Source organism: Elephas maximus, chromosome 2, assembly GCF_024166365.1.
Source record: "Elephas maximus indicus isolate mEleMax1 chromosome 2, mEleMax1 primary haplotype, whole genome shotgun sequence".
NCBI lineage: Eukaryota > Metazoa > Chordata > Mammalia > Proboscidea > Elephantidae > Elephas > Elephas maximus.
The window spans coordinates 165947994-165969621 of NC_064820.1; the positions used below are offsets into that span (position 1 = coordinate 165947994).

Consider the following 21628-nt stretch of genomic DNA (forward strand, 5'->3'; position numbering starts at 1 on the left):
GGATGGGATCTAGTGCATGAAGTGGTGAGACTGGCTTTAGACAGGAGGGGCATGAACAATTCATCTAGAGTAACAGGAGGGAAGAATATATGGGTATAGGCGAAGGTGAGTGGCTACTTGTCGGACTGGACTATTTTGTATATTGGGAAGGATATCTTTGGGGAGCAATGACCCAGGATTAAAGCTGGTAGAGAACAAAACAGCATTTATATAATGGCTTACCTATATAATGTTCCGGTGAACTAATCTGATATGAAGTTTTAGTTTAGTTCATTTAAAGAAATGGTAGAAGACAGCATGGCCCACTGATTTTCATATACCAGTGCTCTTGATTCTCCCCCATCTTCTGACTGTGAGCTGTGCTGGTTCGGTCTTCATGAACCCAAACAAAAGACACACTCAAGTTTCATCTGCTTTATTTTACTACATTAAGTTACGCAATAAGGCAAAACAGTAACCTGTCATTAATAAACATCAAGAAGGAGTGCCTCTTATTCCCAAAAGGGACCAAGGAAGATGCTTCTTCACAAACATGGATGACATTTAGCGCATGACACCTATTTTTTTTTTTTTGCAACAAAAGAAAACTTCAGTGGGTTAATAGAATCACAAATCTGAATTAACTTAGACTTAAGTTTCCAAAACTTACAGTTTCAAGTGCTAACAGCATCTAATTCCCTTGTAGTGGTCCTCACTGACTACGCATTAAACAACCCTACCCCTGATCTAACATAAAAAAGCAACAAATACAACTCCTAATTCACCAGCTGAATCAGGAACCATTTCTGTGCACACATAAAATACCAGCTTATACTAAAAACTATCTGGAGGAAACATTAAACCCATGGCTCTGTTATTCTGCAAGTTAATTTGGCTTCTGAAGAAATTCTTATTCTATGACCAAAAAGTGTTTTTGTGGGGGTATGAGACCCATTACCTTATTACTTTAGGGAATATACACGGGCTTTCTGCCATAAACACATGACATACAACCGTGTGCAGGCTATGCAAATGTGTAAACATATGAAGCTATTCTCTACCCTGATGCCCATTTCCTTCACTGGCGATTATGGAGCAGTGGCTTCATAGTAGGCTTTAATAGGTAGTGAAAAAAAAAATTACTCTGACACCCTGTGGGGTTACAAAAACTTAAAACTCTTCCTATAGTCTGAAAGTTTGTCATTATCCAACCCCTACCCCAAGTCCTAAGAGGCTAAACCCTACTGAACACTGTCATAGATACAAGTCATTTTTTCTTACACTGCAGCATATATATTACTCTGTAGGAATATTGTTTCATATAACTGACTTGACCTCAAGAGTACAATTTAGTGTCTTTCAAAGGCTTCCTAAATGCTTCTATCTTTCAAGGGGGAGCTGACAAGTTACTTTGTCCTGTCTGTGGTCTAGATGACAGTTTATCTTTTTTCTTTTTTTCAAACGAAAGACTTCAAATTAAAAACCAGGGTAAACAGGAAATTTCTCTTTCCCCCAAATGTCTGTTGGCCACTTGCTAACAATGCATTTACTGAAAATGTAGTGCAGCTGGTGGTATACTTTGTCAAATTTCATTTTAGAAAACATCACAGACATTAAGGTTAGCAACCCAACTTCGGAATACCAAGGGAAACAGCATGTGTGCTGTCTGGCCAGCATTCTGGCCTATCTGCTGAACTAATTTTATAGTTTACAATCAAAATGGTCTTACTTGACACACCAAACGATAAAAGTCATAACTTCAGGAAGGGGAAAAGGTTCTCTTTCTTCCTATCTAGTTTTGGATTCAAAAAACTGTATGTAACTGTCAAATTTCTCTTTCAAATCAACAGAAAGAACAGTAATTCAGATGATGCCTAAAAAAAAATCTAACCTTTAAAATGTTTTCTGCATTCTTGGAGTGAACTTGTTCACTCAAGTTTCTTTTGGACTCTTTCCAGATCCCAAATACTCTGAACAATTTATGGAGTTCAAGAAGCAGAGCAGAGTGGGTAGGGAGTAAGACATACCAGGACTGCCTCCCTGTGGCAGTATTAGTCCCTGGATATTACGGCAATATTTAAATGAACAGAATTTGCCACCCCCTTGACAAAACAGGTAATTATCTGCTTCTCAAATTCTTCTTAAAAGACAAAGTTTCATAGTCTACTGAGGAAAAAAATTCAGAGCAATCAATAAATGAAAGTGTCCTGTTCTGTTTTCATTAAGAGAGCAAATGAGAGTGCCTCAAGAATTTCACAGGTTGTTCTAATCATCACAAAGCTAAAGACAATGTGATGATTCTATTTTTTTTTTTTTTTTGGTCTGGTCAAATGGCAGTTTATGGCAAGATGGGAGCCAAGATGGAAAGTGAGGGGACATGTTCAGACTGAAGATAATTAATGCAATGCAAAAAGCAGCTGGTACATTGAGACCAACACTGAACCATTAGGAGCAGGTCCACCTTTGGGTTATAACTTTAAGCGGTTATCACTAAGTTTCATATATGAGATTCAGACACTTTGTGAGATCAAACTGGGAGATGTTATGGTCAGAGCGTCTTAGGTGGTAAATCTTACACCACTCCAAGGAACAGCTGTCCCCTTTCCTGGGATGGATCTATGCTGCTGTTATTCAACATGCAGGGATTGGTGAGGGAGACACACGTTTACCGGTGTTACAGAAGGGACAGCAAGAAGAACAGCAGTTTCCCTGTGTTCCTAATACCTTGCCTATGCCCCCACTCTCCTAAAAATAGGATTCAGTAGTGCATGGGTACATCGTTAATAAACAAGGCCTAACGGAGCAGTGGCTTTGATATTTTAACACAGGTTCGTGTAGACACTGTCCTCGGGGATCTGCCTACCAGTGGAAACCTTTAAGGAAGAAGAGGGCCCAAGCTGAGTTCCACATGCTGAGTGAGCCAGATGACTTCTGTGCCCTGGTCACTTTCTTCGATGGGGCGGATGGGCGCTGCCAGGTTTTTAAAATCATGTTTCATCTTAAAGCACACGGTCACTTCACCCTCCTCACGTTGTGGGGTAACTTTGATGAAAATTCCCACTTTGTTGGCCTTTCTGAAGGCTATAATGCTGTGAGAGGAAATCAGCACAGCATTAGGTCACAAGTCTGTCAAACCACTAAACGAGTCATTTTATGTCATAACAGGAAATCCCTGAAGACAAGATCTGACCACTACCCCATTTACCAGCAATGAGGTTTCTTCAGCAAAATGATGATCTTTTCATTTTTTTTTTTGTTATTACAAAACTAAAATATAGCTACAAAAAATTCAAAGGGAAAAAAGTTAGTCTTTTCCCTTCTTTTCCCCTTCAACGCACCACCCTCCAGAAGAAAACTCTCAACGCTTTGGTTCTTAGCCTACCATTTTCTGTGAACTTACACTTTTCTGTTTTAGAAAACACAAGTGGGGCATATTATTTCATAACTTTTTTCCCCACTTAATATATATAGCACAAACACCTTTTCAGATTGGTATATATAGACTATGATCTTTCTTTTTAATGGTTGCACAGTATTCTATCACATATTTAGCATAACTGGTATACATTGATGTTGTGGCCAATTTTCTTCTATTATAAACAATGCAGCTGTGACTATCCCTTTACATCTATCTTTGTGCACATGTGGTGGTAACATTTTTATTAGCTATAGAACTGTGGGAAGTTTTAAGAACTCAGAGTTTTAAGGGAATTTCAATAAATCAGTGGTTTTCTTAACTAACCTCTGTAAATTAGGAATTTTAAGAATAGAAAAAAGTCTCTCCAGTTGAGGTTTCCATTTCAGGTTTCCCTCATAAGTGCTTTAATAACTTAGCTTCAGTAAGTAAAAGGGCAACAAAATAAAAAGAATCTGACTGACTACCCAAATGATACTCAGGTACTCTAAGAAAAGTTACTAGAATTAAACATTTGCATATTTATACAGTATTACAGTATTAACTTCCAGATATTTTAAAGTTCTATAAAATACATTATTGTGAAATGTAATTAACTCATTTTTCTATTAATCTGTCATGTACTTTGGCTGGAATATATGATATTTTAGAATATTGTTCCAGAAGTTTACCTTGGCTTAACAAACTTGTGTATCTAATTAATACAATTTAAGGACACAACCACAGTCACTATGAGTCTGGACAGCAAAACGCAAGGATTTCAGAGAATGTATTTTGTATTGTACTAATTAACCAAACCCTTGATTTGTATCAAATTCATATGCCAAAAAAAAAAAAAAAAAAATTCAAACGGTTAAGAACAGTGTAAAGTAAAAAGTAAGTTGTTCTCTCTCATTATTAATTTTCCAAGCAACCACTGATATCTGGAGAGCTTTTAAAAAAATTTTAGATTTCTAGTCTCCACCTAGGACTGCTAAAGACAATCTCTGGGGATGGGATATCGGATTCTAAAGAATGAAAAACAAAACAAAGAACCTGCCCTGGTGTTTTCTCAAGTTAACCCAAATTTGGTAATCACTGTACTAATCTCACCTTCACTTTATTTTTTCCAACTCTCCCCAGGTTCTCCAGGTTCTCTCTTCTCTCCAGTTATCTTGCTGAGGGAACTTTCAATCATTCTGCTAAAAACCTTGAAATGGTCCCTGTGCCCATTTATTAAGCTAATGTTTTCCACCCCCAAACCCACCTTTCTATACCTGGCTTTGTGACACAGGACTCTGCTAAACACATTTCTGCTTGGTAGGCTGGCTCCTGTCAGGCTCTGTCAACAGAGGCTCTAATAGGAGACTAGGAGCCTGGAGGAAGAAAGGCCTTGCTCCTCTCTGCGAGTTTCCTGTTTGTAATTTCTGTGCGCATCACTTCAGCTATGTTTCTTCACCCCAAAAGTGGCAGTATCCATTTGCAGATTTCCAGCTCTTGCATTCCTCTGCCAGCTTGCTGAGGTGTCAGCACCAGCCACGCAGTACTCCCTCCACTGCGTCTCCAGAGGTCCGAGTTTCAGCTCTACATGGCTCCTCCTTCAAGCTGCTAAATTTTAATAATTCTAACCATTTCCCTCTGTTTCCTCAGCATAGGGGTGGTAGCTGTTTCGTAAAGTTGCTACCTCTGGGATACTCTAGAGTTCTATTTTACTTTTTCAGTTACCCATTTAACGTGTTTAACCTACTTAACAGTTCTTTGTATTAAATTCTCTCTGTTCAAATAATTGATGTAATTTATGCCTTTAGAAAGAATTCTGACTGGTATATTCCCTATGCAGGGAAAGGTTTGGTTTTTTACTTCTCAGTTATTAGGTATGACAGAATAAAATCTATTAATTACTCTAAGGGGGAAGGTGGGAACAAATCCAACTGTTACTCGATAGGGATGGAATATTACACCCTATATCACATCCATTAGAAATTATGCACTTGAAAAACTTTCATTAACATGGAAAGACATAAAAATATTTAAATAAAAAATAATGGCAAAAAAACTATTTACAGAATGATCTCAATGATGGAAGACATATCTGGAAGGACAAACACCAGAATGTTAATGGTGTTTACTGGTGTTTAATAATAGGTAATTTTTATTTTATTTCTTCTTCATGGCTTTATATTTTCCCAAATTTTCTACAGTATTAGCTTTTATAAATAGAAAAAATTATTTTAAATCCAGGTAAAAAAATTGGAATATATAAATGGTGGTGTGTGTGTGTGAGGGAGGGGGTGTCACAAAAAGATCACTCACTCAGGGTCATCCTGAAAGTCCTGGGGTTCTGCCAACTCATCATATTCTGCTGCTGCGTCCTTGCCAGCTAAAACAAGCTCTTTGGGAGGCACCATCACCTGGAGATCAACACGAAAAGGCCTGGCTCAGGAAGGGTCAGTGCGTGGTAGTATGTTTATTCAGTGCAATACAGTCAGGCACTGAATCAATCTAGACATACACAGTGAAACCTGGGAGAGCCTGAACTTGATAGGACTGCCTTGTTTTTCTGGGTCTCCCAACTTTTCTGCCTTTGACAGGGTGCAGTCCTACCACCTTTCTACGCTCGTTTTAATGGAAAATATTTGAGTTTTCCTTTTACGACTATTTTCCTTTCTGCCTTATACAAGTTCTGGCTTTTGTAGGTTTTACTGTGTATGTAAACAGCAAGTTTCAGGAAACATAAAGCATTATATTAATGACATGGTGTTTTACAACACTGTTTCAGAATACATACATTTCAAGTAAAAGCATAAAAACAGAGAAATTCAAGGGAATGATAAAGTCAAGTGAGTAGTTACTTCATTGGGGCTGCAATGGTAAACTCAACTGGAGAAGATACATGGGGGCTGAACTGTGTCTTTAGTATTTTATTTCTTAGGAAGGTCGGGGTTACATGGGTGTTTGGTATATTAGTCTATACTTCTTGGTGTATCGGAAACATTTCATCATTTAAAAAAAAAAAAAAATATTGTTCCAACACTGGATATTTTCAGAAATGAGAAGGCTGGGTATGTTTATGATTACAAAAACTGTTAAGAATCCTTCAGACTTATGTTGTAACTAGGCCTCAACTTTGCTATGTTAGAGGTTGACAGATAACAGTATCAACGAAATTTGCAATTATGGCTATGAATGTGGCAAGGGGAGGTGTAGAGAGAGAAGGACAGAAAATCTACAAGCTGGCTGTAAGCAGCAGGCATTTATTTCTTTCTCTGTCCTTAGTGGAGGTGCTTATTAGTGTTCTCTAAAACAAGAGCAAGGATAGATATAAACATCATATCCTCTCTTTGGAAGTGATGCTAGTAAGTGAAATCATTAAAAACTAGCAGAAGAAAAGAGAAAATGGGGGTGAAGAAATTCTATGATAATAAGTATTGATACAGGGGTCCTTTCTACCAAATGGAAACCCTGGTGGCGTAGTGGTTAAGAGCTATGGTTGCTAACCAAAAGGTCGGCAGTTCGAATCCACCAGTTGCTCCTTGGAAACCCTATGGGGCAGTTCTACTCGGAATCGACTCAACGGCAACGGGTTTTGAATATCAGGCTGACTGCAGTTTTAAGTATGAATGTTACAAGTACTATGCTGAATTAAGAATCAGCAATAGATGGTATGTAGAGAAAAGTTCTTGATCTAAAATTTTAAGTACCAGATGAATCACCAAATGACAAAATGTAGAAAGGCCACATTTCATCCATTCAACAAACATTTAGTAAGAGTCATATTCACCCATTATTGTATTTTGTTAAACCCTGTTGCTGTCAAGTCAATTCCAACTCATAGTGACCCTACAGGACAGAGGAGACTGCCCCAAAGGGTTTCCAAGGCTGTAAATCTTTATAGAAGCGGACTGCCACATCTTTCTTCCACAGAGTGGCTGATGGATTTGAAATGCCAACCTTCTGGTTAGCAGCTGAGCACTTAACCACTGAGCTACCAGGGCTCCTTGATATTTAGTTAGTGCTATGTCTATATTTCATATAAGCTGAGGGAATCTAGAAGAGGCATACCAGCTTCTAAAAAGAGATGGTATTTTATATAAGCCTTGAAGAATAAGTATGTGCTAAATTCAAAGAGATGAGTGGGTGCGTGTTAGGGGGGTGGGGACAGGAGGGACACATTCGAGGGAAAAGGAATAGCATATGCAACGCTCCAGGTACCAGAGTTCACAGCCCCCTGATCTGCTTGGATCACAACCATCAATCTGTACTATTTGGAGACTGTAAATGTGGGGACTTGGGAGAAGATCATGCTGGAAGAACAGACAGAGGTGAGGTCATTAGGGAGCTTTCATGCTAGGCCAAGGAGTTTGGACTTCAACCCAAAGTCAGGGGGAAGCCAATAATTTCAGAAAGATCACCCTGGCAGCAACATGGAAGATGGACTGGAATGGACATAGGGAATGGGCTAAAAACTACGAGATCAGTTAGGGAGTCACTGTCACAGTACAGGTAAGACGTGGGAGTCTGTTTGGGGATAAAGTAAAAAACTTAGGAGGTGGAATCAAAAGAATTTGATGACTACTTGGATGTGGGGATGAAAGACAGTGTGCAGTCCTTTAAGACAGGTCAAATGAGGCTAAAGTCAGGGCCAGTCAGAATGAAGCAAAATATTTCTTACCTTAGCAGTGCTATTGATATTATCAGGGTCACCCTTCTCGCACTCCAACAGAGTCACATGGGTGAGGTTCTCCACTGGATTTGTTAGAGTCAGGAGTACCTGGCTCTCCTGGGCCAGAGGAAAAACAACTCTCAGACATGCTGTAATACTGCCACATAGATTTACTTTCTTAGTTGCTACATCAAATATTCCACAAAATCATCACTCCTCGATTACCCCTGATCAATAAAACCTACCATTTTTACTTATACTATATATTCTGTGGAGCTGCTATTTCACCAAGGAAATAGGACTGATGCTATAGAAAGGGCCAGCCACTAGGTCCAGAAATTCTCAGGACTGTATGCTACATGACTTTTTAATAATTTACAACTCTTGCCCCACCCAGGCTGCCACTTAAAGCATGAAAAGAAGGGAGCCCTCATAAAGAGAAAAAGGGAGCCGTGCGCTACTAACATTAAAAAAAAAAAAAGGTGCAAGATTATAAAAACCTTTTAATGTTTCTTAAACTATGATAATCTGTCCTTTTTTGGTACTCCCTTGAGATAAGCAATAGAATCTTTAACATGAACAGGGACTACAGATAGAGGTGTCTTCATGATAGAGATGTCTTCATGAACATCATGAAAGAAAAGAGCTGAAGAGGCTGTTGCAGAATATTCTACAATTTAATTGGGGTACATGTGGTAGAAAGGAGTATAAATGAGACCCCAAGGAAGAAAAGGGCACCAGCAAAGAAGAAATCTAGCTGATTGCTGGTATAACACACATACACACACAGACACAGACACAGACACACACGATGGTAAAAAATCCCTCCTCCACCCCAGCAGGAGAAGAGGAGCTAACCACGCCTGTGGGGGCCAGTATCTTCTCCTTTCCTTTCCCCACCTATGATTCTACCTCTACATTATGCACACTGATCCTTATACATACATTCCAAAGATGCTGCTGTCAGGAATCCCAGACTAAAGAAATTTAAAGTTTCAATCCCTTTATAATTCCCAACTTTATTCTTTTCTATCCCTTGTTCACACATTCTTGTGCCAAACACACAACCACCAACATACACACATTCATGCATCTTTGATCAATCCTTTCTTTTTCCGTTAGTAAGTAAGGTACTAACCTTCATGTAGCGAAGGTTGGGAATTGACATGATTCTCACTTCTGGGATATAATTGCTATGTATGATAAAAATATGCATTAATGCTTGCCAGAATCCCTTATTATTTTTTAGCTAGTGCAGCAAATAAAATATTTCACGTTAATTAGAACATATTACAGAAAAAGAATTTTAAATAATTGCACCATCACTGTGATAAGAAGCACTTAATACATGATATGAAACCAAATTTGTAATAAGTTCTTTGTAAAATCTTACGTTTACTTTTAGTTTAGATCTTGTATGTGTGTATGTCATGGCAGATGTCTCCCTTATACATTTATTAAATATATTTGTTAAGATCTTATTTTATTAGTTTGTGTAATTCTGAAGAGGTAGCTGATTCTAGACTCCAAAGCTGATTTAATAATACATTTTATGGATTTTAACACTATCACATACTTACCAAACACTTATACAGCACTCACTATGTGCCAGATACTGTTCTAAGTACTTTACAAATATTAACTCAAGTAATCTCTTGAGACAGGTATAATTATGCCAATTTTACAAATGAAGAAACTAGACATACGGAGGAAAAATAACATGCTGGTAAGTGGCAGAATCAAGACTCAAACCCAGGCAATGTGGCTCCAGGGTCCTTACTTTTAACCACTATGCTATGCCGCCTCTCAAATAGACAACAGAATATTGCACTTAGATGTGTTTGTTCTAGACTCAAAACTGCCCAAGTTCAAATCCCAGCTTAGCCTTTATATACTATGTGATTTGGGGCAAGATACTAACATCGCTGTGCCTTGGTTTTCTTAATCATAAAATGAAGACAATAATATCTATCTCTTGAGAGAGTTGTAAAGAATAAACTGGGGAACACATGCGAAAAGTGCTTAGAACAGTGCCTGAAACAAAAACACACAGGAATTGACTCAATGGCAATGGGTTTGGTTTATTGGTTTATTACGGAAGACAAAATCTTATATTGTGGAAACAAAGTGAAAATAAAAAATGCACCTTAGAATCAAGGCAATAAGGTATTTTAACTTCAGACCAGATATTTTTCATGGGGGCCATCAGTATTACTTGGTAACTTCATATAAATTCAAGAGCCTACTACTAAGGGTTTGGATTCAGCAGATCTCAAACGTGGCCAGAGCATCTCTATTAAGATTCCCGGGCAATTCTGCCATGATGAAAAGAACACTTAAAAAAAACCTTTTTTTGTGTGTGTGTAAATAAATGTAACAAAAAGTCTGCCATCTCAACCGTTTTTATATGTACTATTCAGTGACATTAATGATATTCACTATCCATTTCAAAAAACTTTTTTCATCACCCTTCACCAAAATTCAGTATCCCTTATGCAGTAACTCTCCATTTCCCCCTCCCACACGCCTCGGTAACCACCAATAAACTTTCCTCTCTATGCATTTGCCTATTCTAGATATTTCATATAAGTGGGAACATACAGTATTTATCGTTTTGTGTCTGACTTCTTTTACTTAGTATAATCTTTTCAAAGTTTATCCACGTTGTACCATGTATCAGGCTTAATTTCTCTTTATGGCTAAGTAATATTCCATTGTATGTCATCACCACATTTTGCTTATCCACTTATCTCCTGATAGACACTTAAGTTGTTTCTGCCTTTTGGCTACTGCGAATAATGCTGCAATGAACACTGGTGTACAAGTATCTGTTTGAGTTCCTGCTTTCAGTTCTTTTGCGTATATACTTGGGAGTGGAATTGCTGGGTCAGATGGTAATTCTGTGTTTAACTTTTTGAGGAACTGCCAAATTTTTCCACAGCTGTACCATTTTACATTCTCATTGGCAATGGATGAGGGTTTCAATTTCTCCATATCCTGGCAAACACTTGTTATTTTCTGCTCCTCTGATAACAGCCATCCTAGTGAAGGTGAAGTGGTATCTCATTGTGGTTTTGACTTGCATTTCCCTAATGGCTAATGGCTATGAGTCAGACTCAACTCGACGGGCAACGAGTTTGGATTTGGTGGGTAATGGCTAACGAGCATCTTTTCATGTGCTTGTTTGCCATTTGTATATCTTCTTTAGTGAAATGACTATTCAATTCTGTTGCTCATTTTTCTGACTGGGTTGTCTGTCTTTTTATTTTTGAGGTTGTAATGAAAAGAGCACTTTTTCTCAAAGCAAGTTTAAGAAACTGATATTAAACACTGTCTGCCATTCAGAGCTTCTGTAATGACTACAATTCTTAAATGAAAAAAGGAGCTTGTACCAGACTTCATATGGCCATTTTTGTCACTCTTTTCATTCCTAACCAGTCATGTACTAAACCACAGTGGTTAGGAAAATGCAACATGTTTTATAGTGATTTACAGCATAAACCATTTGTACACATAATATTTCATTTGATTCTTCTCAACAACCCTGAGAGGGAGGAAGCACAGGGGTTACTCGCATTTCAGAGATGAGGGAACTAAAGTTTAGACAGGTGCAATAAGTGACAGACCTCATACCGGGCCTTTCTAGCTCCTCCTAACTCACTAGGCCTGACCTTCTCCACCTTCTCGTCTGCCAGTGACTTGTTTTTAATTGCTGCATAATATTCTGTAGGATGAGTGCAACTCAATTTAATCATTTCCCTGCTGATGTTTAATCAGCTTGACAGAGAAATTATTTCCAACTCGCTGCCACTAAAATGTTACATGACACATCTTTATAAATATACCCTTATATACTGGTGCTTTAGGTTCTACAGAATAGATTCCTGAGATAGTATTGCTGGTTCAGGACTATGTAATTTGTCTTGATGTTCCCCATCACTCTCCAGATCAGGGTCCAGCAATTCACAATCCTACCAACAATGTTTGCAAACATGGGCTTCCCCACATCTGCACTAGTGCTAGATGCTATTTATTTTTTTAACTTTTGCTATCAAATCTCAGCATCTTTCCATATAGTTGTCAGCCATTTGGATTTCCTCTTCTGTATAAGCTCATTGTTCAAATCCTTTGCCCCACCTCCTCCCTCCTTTTTTATCTTTCCAATTCGTAGAACTCTGTATGCCAGGGATATTAAAACTTTTATCTGTCAGGAGGGACAAATATTTTTTACTGCTCCACTGCCTGTCTCATGACTTTGCCGTTTATTTTGTCTTTTACAACTTACGTTTCATTTTGTTAAGGTTGAATCTGTCTCTTTTCCTTAGTGACTTCTGTGTTTCCTACCTTGCTTAGAAGGGCTCTCTCACCCCAAGGTAAAGACAAATGTTTCCCTGATTAAAAACATTTTTTGTTTGTGATTTTTATATACAAAATGCTCTTCTACTGACAAGTCCTAGTGAGTTGACACTAACTTAATCACTTTTATCCCACTCGATGAAGTATATGAGAACACCAGTAAATAAAACCACTATACAGGGATACTATTCAATCTGCTATACTTTATTTTTACTGTACTTTTAAAAGATCATCCCCGAACTTAGGTACTTTATACTTGCTATGAATGAAGGGTGACTCTCCACCCAATAATCAACAGACCACACTGCTATGATCACTGTGTCCCTGATACAAACACCTCTGATTCTAAGTCTTAAACTTCATAGTATGCAACTAAATTCAAAAGCTAAACAGAAACAGAACACAAGAAGATTCTGATGTAGTTCTTCTTTTCTTTTTTTGAGCCAAGAGTAAACACCGTTCACAATGAAAAACCAAACAAAAACAAAAAATAAACAACAATTTTAAAAACCAAGCCCAAAATACTCACACAGCAACCAGTTGGATTTTGAATTTGATAGATGTTGGATTAAATTCTGGCTTGCTCAAATTATGTTCACATTTCTAAAAAAAAAAAAAAATATACATATATATATATTAGAGGGAAAAAAAGAACGCACTTTACCAATTCATAGAGCTGCTAAATTCAGAAGAGTAACACTTACTAGTGTTCTGTTTTATTCTGCTAGAAGACCACACGTTTTAAAACAGTGTATGTCACTGATAACCAAAATTTACAAAGACGTTGTTTTTGGATTTTGGATATAAGTGACCACACTATCCAATATCATTACACTTTTACGGTGCTTTTAAAAAAAACTGAAATAACGGTTAACACATACTTACTTACTATGTGTGCCAAACAATGTACTCAGTGTCTTAAGTAGACTTAAAACATCACATTGCCCTTATGAGGTAGGGCTAGTAGGTACTATAACTTCTACATATGATGTGAATGGGGCACAGGAACGGTAAGTAAGCTGTGGAACTTCACAGAGCCAATAAGAATTGGAGCTGGGATTTGAATTCAAATAATGAGACTCCAGATCCTACGTTTAAAAAAGTTTAAAAGCACAGTAACCACTACTTTCTAGAATGGGTACTACATATACCTAGTTAAAAAATTTTTTAGGGGAAAGGGACAGTACTGACACATCTTGGCTATTGCAATTAGTGTCACAAAAACAATTTGTGTATGAAAAATTTAACATATGAAAAAGGTATACGTTACAAAGACATCCTGTTACCTGTCCCCTTGTTCCCCTCCCCAGAGTATATGCCCATTATGTCAAGGCTGCTAGTTTAAATGTTCTATTGATTTCCATTTGTTTGTTCCCTCAGATACTGAGGAAAGTATGTTAAAATTTTTGACAACGATTTGTCTGTTTCTGTATGTAGTGTTCTTAAATTTTGCTTTATATATTTTGAGTCTACATTATCTGGAACATACAAATTTAGAAATGTTACTTCCTCTTTGTGAATGGAATCTTTTCCTTTATGAAGTATCTCTTTTTAAAATTAGTATCTGCTCAATACATCTTTTTCCATCTATTTTTACTTTCAATCTTTCTGAATGCTCATGCTTGTGTTTCTTATAATCAGCATGTAGACAGGCTGTTGCATTTTTTAATTTAATCTACGAATTTTTTTTGTCCTTTAATAGAAGTTTAGTTCATTTAAGTTAACACAAATACTGACACATGTGGCTTCAAATCTGTCATCTTACTATATACTTTGTTTTTCTTTACCCCGTTATCTTCCTTTCTTTTAAAAAAAGTTTCTCATTATGGAAAAATTTTAACATACACTAAATTACAGACTAGTTTTTTTTTTTATTATAACCCCCCAAGTACCTAGCTTCAAAAATTAGCAACTCATGGCCAATCCTGTATCATCTATACTCTTGCCCACTCTGATTATTTTGAAATAAATCCCAGAAATCGTGTCATTCATCTATCAATAGTCTAATATATTTCTCTAAATGACAGGCATTTAAAAAAATACCAATACTATTATTAACACAAATAAACCCATAATTTTTCAGTAGAATAAAAAAATCCAACCAGTTTTTAAATTTCCCCAAAGGTTTTGTAAATTTTTCCTCATTTCCTTCACATTGTTTGGCTGATACGCCTCTTAAGTCTCTTTTAATCTAGAGCTTTACTGTCTGACACAGCAGCCGTCAGCCACACGTCGCTACTTAAAGAAGAGATTCAGTGCTTTAGTTGCACTAATCACACTTCAGGTGCTCAGCAGCCACGCAGGGCAAGCGGCTACTACGCTGGACAGTGCAGATACAGAACATTTCCATCATCGCACAGTGCTGATCTAAAAGTTTCTTTCCCATCTGCTGTTTTGTTTGTTCTGTGGACTCCCAGAGCCTGGATTTGCTGATTTTTCTTTAATTATTTTTTATTATTCTTTTTCATCTCCTCTCTACTAGCCTAAAAGTTGTAGTCTTTCACTATTCTTTCACTGGTTAGCACTATGTGCTTGGGTGAGTAACTTAATCTTCACATGCCTTGGTTTCCATATCTGTAAAGTCGGGATAACAATAATATCTACTTCGTAAGTTCTGATACATGCTGCAACATGAATGAACCCTGAAAACATGCTAAGTGAAATAAGTCAGACACAAAAGGACAAATATCATATGATCCCACTTACGTGTAACATTTAGAACAGGCAAATATATAGAAACCAAAGCTTATTAGTGGTATTAAGTGTAGGAATGAGGTGGGGGAAAGGGAAGTTACTCCTTAAGGGGTAGAGAGTTTCTGTTAAGGGTAATGACAAAATTTGGAAATGGATAGTGGTGATGGTTGCACAACATGGTAAATGTAATTAATGTCACTGAATTGTACACATAAAATATGCTGAAATGGCAAATGTTTTGTTACATATAATTTTACAATAATAAAAAATATTCCTACTTCATAGATTTGTGAGGGTTGAGTTAATATATCAGGAGTATTTTAAATAGTGCCAGACATCTCATACATTTTTTGTGTTTTCTATTTTCACTACTTTCCAGAAGTCCTGACATTCATCAAATACCAATCATGTTTCCTTTATTTTTGGTTTTCTCTTACACAAATGGTAACTCTACAGGATGGAACACTTACCCGGCAGCGTAGGGACCGTTTTATCAGAAGATGCTTGTGGCGAGGATAGAGCTGTGAAGCACAGATTGGTTGGAAGTCTGGCTGTAAGAGGCGCTGCTGAAGAGTAGTCACTAGCACAAAAGGAAGAAGCCACACTTAATTTACTGGGACTTGCTCAAAATCTGACTTAATTGTAGTTGGTAATTACTTGAAGCAATGCTGCCTTTGTCAACAATGTTTTTTAAAAAAGCTACAACAGAAGTTTGATAGGTATTTAAAGTTCTTCAAACAACTGTATCTATTTTATTTTCTATATGATCATTTTACTACTAACAACTATGCCATTAAAAATCTCAGGTGACAAGGCATATAGTAACAAAAAGCAGAATTAGAACAATTAGAAAGAAAGAAGTAGGACAGTGTATAAAATTACCCTCTGTTAAATTTACTGGTCTTGTATAATAGTCTTCTGGGAGAGGTTCCACTTCATCTACAGCCTGAGCTGGCTCAATCTTTATCTCTTTTTGGTCTTCTCCTTCTTTAAGGCTAAAAGATAAAAAGCAGTGACTTCTCAAGGGTCTACCTGACTATCCTCAAAGTCTGTGATATCAATAATTGAAGTATTCTTCTAAATTTTCTATTTAGGTCACATCCTGCATTCCAGTTAATTTTTTCTAAACATGAGAATCTTATCCCTCAATGGCAACTCTTATTTACTTATTTTATCCTATTCCTTCAATATTTATTTGACACTTGCTTTTCTCCACAAATGGAAACCCTGGTGGTGTAGTGGTTAAGTGCTATGGCTGCTAACCAAAACGTCAGCAGTTCAAATCCGCCAGGCGCTCCTTGGAAACTCTATGGGCAGTTCTACTCTGTCCTATAGGGTCGCTATGAGTCGGAATCGACTCGACGGCACCGGATATGTATTTCTCCACGAAGCCGTTTAATGTCCAAACTTACGAAAGTCCGGCAAGGGTACTGATGGATGCACCAGCTCGTGGTCGTTGAAGCCTGGTTCCAAGACCATATTTGTCCTAAAGAGAGTTCAGAAATTCCTATTAGAAATTCCATACTTACACATTCTATTTTTTTAAAAAAAAGAACTTTGGGAAGGACAGCATGAGAAGCTCAGGGAAATAAGCAAAAAAAATAAGAAAAAGAAAAGGCTAATTTAAAAGCTTTTAAAGAGAGTAATATGTAGCCCCAAGTCATTACCCTATTCTTCAAATAATAATGAAAAGCACCAACCATGGAGATTGGAGCTTGAAATTAGCATAAAAATATCTCAGCTACAGCTCAGGCCAGAACTATGTGGAGTGCCTAAGGCACACAACAAACGTCTTCCTGGAACACCTGTTACCATCCGCTAGCTTCTTCAGGGTCACCAATAATCATAAAAGAGAACTTACCACTACATGAATAGTATGTTGCTGTGGAGAGCCCCAAAATAGCAGCAGGTTGCAACAGAGACAAAAAAGTGCAGCATAAGATAGGAGCAAACTCATACAGCAGGGAGGTTACATGGGAAAGTTGGGAGAACAACGCATTTAACTTAAATTCTTCTCCTAAACACACACCAGAGCATATGCTGATTGTATCACTGGAAAATATTCATTTAGACTTCATTAAAGTCTTTGACAAATGCAGGTGCTCTGCAAGTTTTAATGTTTTATCAAATCCTAAACTAAATATTTTTACATGGACCTTACCAAACCTTAGGGTTTCAAATGGCTTAACCAATTCTCACATGGAAGCTGTGTGAAAAATTACTTAACTTTCTCAGGTCTCATTTTTCAAGTGTAAAATAGGGATGTACCCCCACAGGATTGCTGTGAGGATGAAAAAAGTGTGTAGAAAGTGCTTAGCACAGAGTTTGGTGCATTGTCAGCATTTAAAAAATGTTTTTTATTAAATGTCAACTTGCTTGGCCCCAAGCAGGCACACAGAGAACTAGCCGTTCTGTGACAGCAAATAAAACCTGGGGACAATAACAAAAGTTCTAAAACCTAACTTCCTGCTTTAGATTGGTAGCATTTAAGCTAGTAAAGAATGACTTTCATAAATAATTCCTATAAAAAATTCCACTCACATGTATTGCTATTTATTTAACCACCCTGAATGCACTGTATAAAAGTCAGTGTTTTTGAACAAGTAATATGGGAAGGGGCCAAAAAATTACACCTGGAGTGAGGAAACCACCACTACCAGGAGGTCACAGGTGGTCTACATGGGCAATACGAATAAAATCTACCACTAGTCCACCTTCTTCTCTGACTCCCAGAAATGCCTAAAAGCTATAGTTGAGTTCTGTAGTGCCTATAAGATTAACAGTAGTTTCTCTGGGAAATAATCAGAAAGACAGTGATGCAGAAAGAAACACAATTGTCCTGATAACTCAAAGTCACAGAACTAATGGCATGGCAAAAGCATAACTGCTGGACTTAAAACACCTGTGATTTGAGGAACACCTCTCTGTTACCCACCATTGAGAAATCTATGCACAAGGATCACTTTCTGAAATGGTCACTATTCTCATGCCACACAGGTTCATCAATGAACCGCGAAGTCCTGTTTGTACCAAACCCTCACCGAAAAAGCCAGAGGCATATAGTTTCGACGTCGTGCCAGTTTCTTGCGATCTCGCTCAACTTTCTCTTTCTGGGCAAGCTGCTGGTAATATTCAATCAGTTTGTTCATCTGTAACAAATCAAAGACTCAGTATCTGTGTAACGGAACATACAAAATTCATGAACTACACTAATGAGGCATATAACGATGAGAGATGACAAAATTGTTAAGGTAGGCAAGTTTGCCCTTTTCCTTCAGGGAGATTTCTCTTCATCACATGATCTGCTTTCAGGACTGAAATGGAACCTCCAAGTTTAACAAGAGAAAGAAATGGGAAAGGAAAAGGTTTGGAAATTTCATTCTCTCTTTTCACTGCTCTTTTACTTCATTATCTATTTCCCCATTACTTATTGCTCCTATTCTTTCTGCACTGCCAGAGGACCATTTATCTCTAAGAACTGACGTTTCATACCTTTGCATATTTTTGAAACCTGTTTATAGGCATAGAGCTTTGATATGTATAAAAAATACAGGATTTTTCAATTTTTTTTACATACAAGGGATGAAGTTATTTTATAAGTTCCTTTTCACTTTAAGTATCATAAACTTTCCACCCAGTGCAAATACATCAAATACTTCCCATATGATACAAAAAGATACACCTTATTCTTTTTAAAGGCTGCATCTTACTCCCTAATATGATGTCCTATAAGGTATTTGACAATTTCCTATTATACCTCTTAAAGGGTCTCATGGTAGCTACTCTTGTCCTCTCAATTCAGCAGCAATTATTTTTTTTAGAAATCTGATCCTATCATCTTCCTGCTTAAAAACATCTAGAGGCTTCCCAAACTCCTTAACTTGGTCTGCATGGTCCTGCTTGGTCTGATCCCAAATACCACTCTTCCTTCACCTAATACTGTTCTCCACTCCAGTCACACTCATCCTCTTTTGCTTCTTGCCTAGAACTTGCTTAGCTTCTTCTAGCTCTTCCCACATGCTGTTCTTCTACCTTGAGAGCTTTCCCCTCTGTACCTGGCACCCTCAGATCTCAGGGCAATCTTCAGCTGTGGAACTAACAAGCTGACATTTCCCGTAATAAATGTTTACATGGCACAATTTATTTCTCCTACACATCACTTGAATCAATTCAACAGCAACTAACAACAACAGCACATTACTTATCATAGATAGGTTTTCTTTAAACTGTGGATTATTTTATTGATATTTGTTTTCCCAATAGACTTAAGGTCTATGATGGCAAGGACCACATATCACTATTGTTTAACACACAGTCTCTAGCCACATTATAAGTTTTCAATAAATGTGGAGCAGATATTGCTAAGAGCTGAAAAAACCTGTACCAATTTATAATTTACACTAATACAACAATAGTATATGTGAGAAGACCCATTTTCCCACATTCTCATTCTGGATATTTTCCAGTATTTCTAATTTTTGCCAATCTCATAGGTGAATAATTGTAAAATACTGTTTAATTTGCGCTTTGACTGACTGTACATACTCATTCCTGCAGCAGTTCATCATCTTTCTCATATTCTAGCTCCAGAAGTAAAAAAGTCAGCTCTAAGACCTACTGCACAGAACATTTCACTATGAGCTATTAAAGGATGTTCAAGTCATGATCCTGTAAGCAACAACTGCTAAGTCCATGGGCCTCTTCTAAATTGGTGATGTCTCCAGGAGTAAAAGGAACTACACTTTACTGATATATCCTAGAGTATTTCAGAACAAATGAAGCCTTAACTCAGTTGCTGGGTACACACAGAAAAAAATAAAAAACATAACCTGTTCCCTTGTTCTGGTCCACAACTCAAGTGCAGAAGTAAAACTATACCTAGTTTCTCTCCAACTTAAGTCAGACTGGAAGAAGCTGCCACTTAATGAGAGGAACTTACTATATATAGTAAATAACAAAACTCACATCATGGGCTTCTAAACATGGGTCATATCCACTAACAAAATAGAAGATATTCAGCCTTTTCCTCCATTTTGTCTTACTTCCTTCCTCTCTAATGACCCTTTACTTACCCTTTGTGTATGAGAATTTTCAGGTTCCTGCCAACCGCCACTAGCTGCAAAATAAAGAAACATTAAAGAAGACTCTCACATTTGATATTATTTTCATAAAACTAAGTCTTCTGCAGGCCACAAAATGAAACTCAAAAACATAAAATGACAGAACTTCCAAGAAATAATCTTAGAATTTGTATAAATAACCGTACGCAGGTAAAAAAAAAAATATATATATATACACACACACACATACATATACATATATAAAACAATGATCACCACTACCATCATGATGACGACAAATAACGTGTATAGACAGCTTTTGTGTCAGGCACATTAAATGCACTACATTCTTATTCTCATAATAGCCCTCTGAGGTAAGGACTCTTTAATATTAGTCTCATTTTATAGATGAGGAAACTGAGGCTCAAAGAGGTTAAATAACTTGTCCAAAATCATGCAGCTAGAGCCAGGATTCAAATTCAGATAGTCTGACTTCAGAGACCCCCCTCTTATCGGCAACACTGCAATTTCTATGTTCTATGGCTTTAGTGTAGAGAATAATTTCTTATATAAGAAACAAACAGCACAAATCATAAAGAAAAAGATTATTCAAGAAAGTAGAAAGTAAAACCATATTTAATAGTTTCAACAAATGGTGCTAGAACAACTGGATATCCACATGCAAAGAAAAGAACCTTGACCTTTACTTTACATCATATAGAAAACTTAACCTGAAATGGATCATAGACTCAACCCTAAGAGTTAAAACTATAACATTTCTAGAAAAAAATGGCAAAAATCTTAGTGATTTTGGGTTAGGGTAAAATGTCTTCAATAGGACACAAAAAGCACAAACTATTAAAAAAAAATGATAAATCGGACTTCCTTGAAATAAGACACTTGTGCTTTTCAAAAGACACTGTTGAGAAAATAAAAAGACAAACCACAGACTGGAAGAAATATTTGCAAAATATCATCAACAAAGGACTTGTATTTGGAATATATTAAGAACTTTTACAATTCAATAAAAAGACAAAAAACCCAGTTAAAAAAATGGGAAAAGGATTCATACAGACATTTCACCAAAGATACATGGATGGCAAATAAGCACACAAAAAGACGCTCAAGATTATTAAACATTAAGGCAATGCAATGAGGTATTACCACACGCTCAGTCACCCCATTGTCGTCCAATCAATTCTGACTTAAAACGAAACTACAGGACAGGATGAACTGCCTCATAGGGTTCCCAAGGCGGTAGTCTTTACAGAAGCAGATTGCCACATCTTTCTCCTGTGGAGCCGCCGGTGGGTTCAACCTGCTGACCTTTCAGTTAGTGACCTATTGGTTAGCATCTGAGGGTTTAACTACTGTACCACCAAGGCTCGTCACACTCCTAAAATGGCCAGAATGAAAGAGACTGACCACACCAAGGGTTGCTGAGGAACTAGAATTCTCTTACTTTGCTGGTGAGGATGAAAA

The 21628-nt window shown here is 37.2% G+C and overlaps 1 protein-coding gene across 1 annotated transcript in view; it reads right to left on the reverse strand.

Annotated features, from left to right (window-relative positions):
• Positions 1-399: 399 nt before the first annotated feature.
• Positions 400-21628, reverse strand: part of DCTN4 (dynactin subunit 4) — a 32476-nt gene continuing 11247 nt past the window's right edge. Inside the window, exons 4-13 of the mRNA XM_049874105.1 lie at positions 20159-20202; positions 18128-18235; positions 16499-16572; positions 15969-16081; positions 15557-15666; positions 12922-12995; positions 9175-9229; positions 8046-8153; positions 5687-5784; positions 400-3068 (exon numbers count right to left, since the gene is read on the reverse strand). Of these exons, the coding sequence (XP_049730062.1) occupies positions 2855-3068; positions 5687-5784; positions 8046-8153; positions 9175-9229; positions 12922-12995; positions 15557-15666; positions 15969-16081; positions 16499-16572; positions 18128-18235; positions 20159-20202 (998 nt within the window). The 3' untranslated portion in view covers positions 400-2854. The remainder of the gene's footprint in view (positions 3069-5686; positions 5785-8045; positions 8154-9174; positions 9230-12921; positions 12996-15556; positions 15667-15968; positions 16082-16498; positions 16573-18127; positions 18236-20158; positions 20203-21628) is intronic.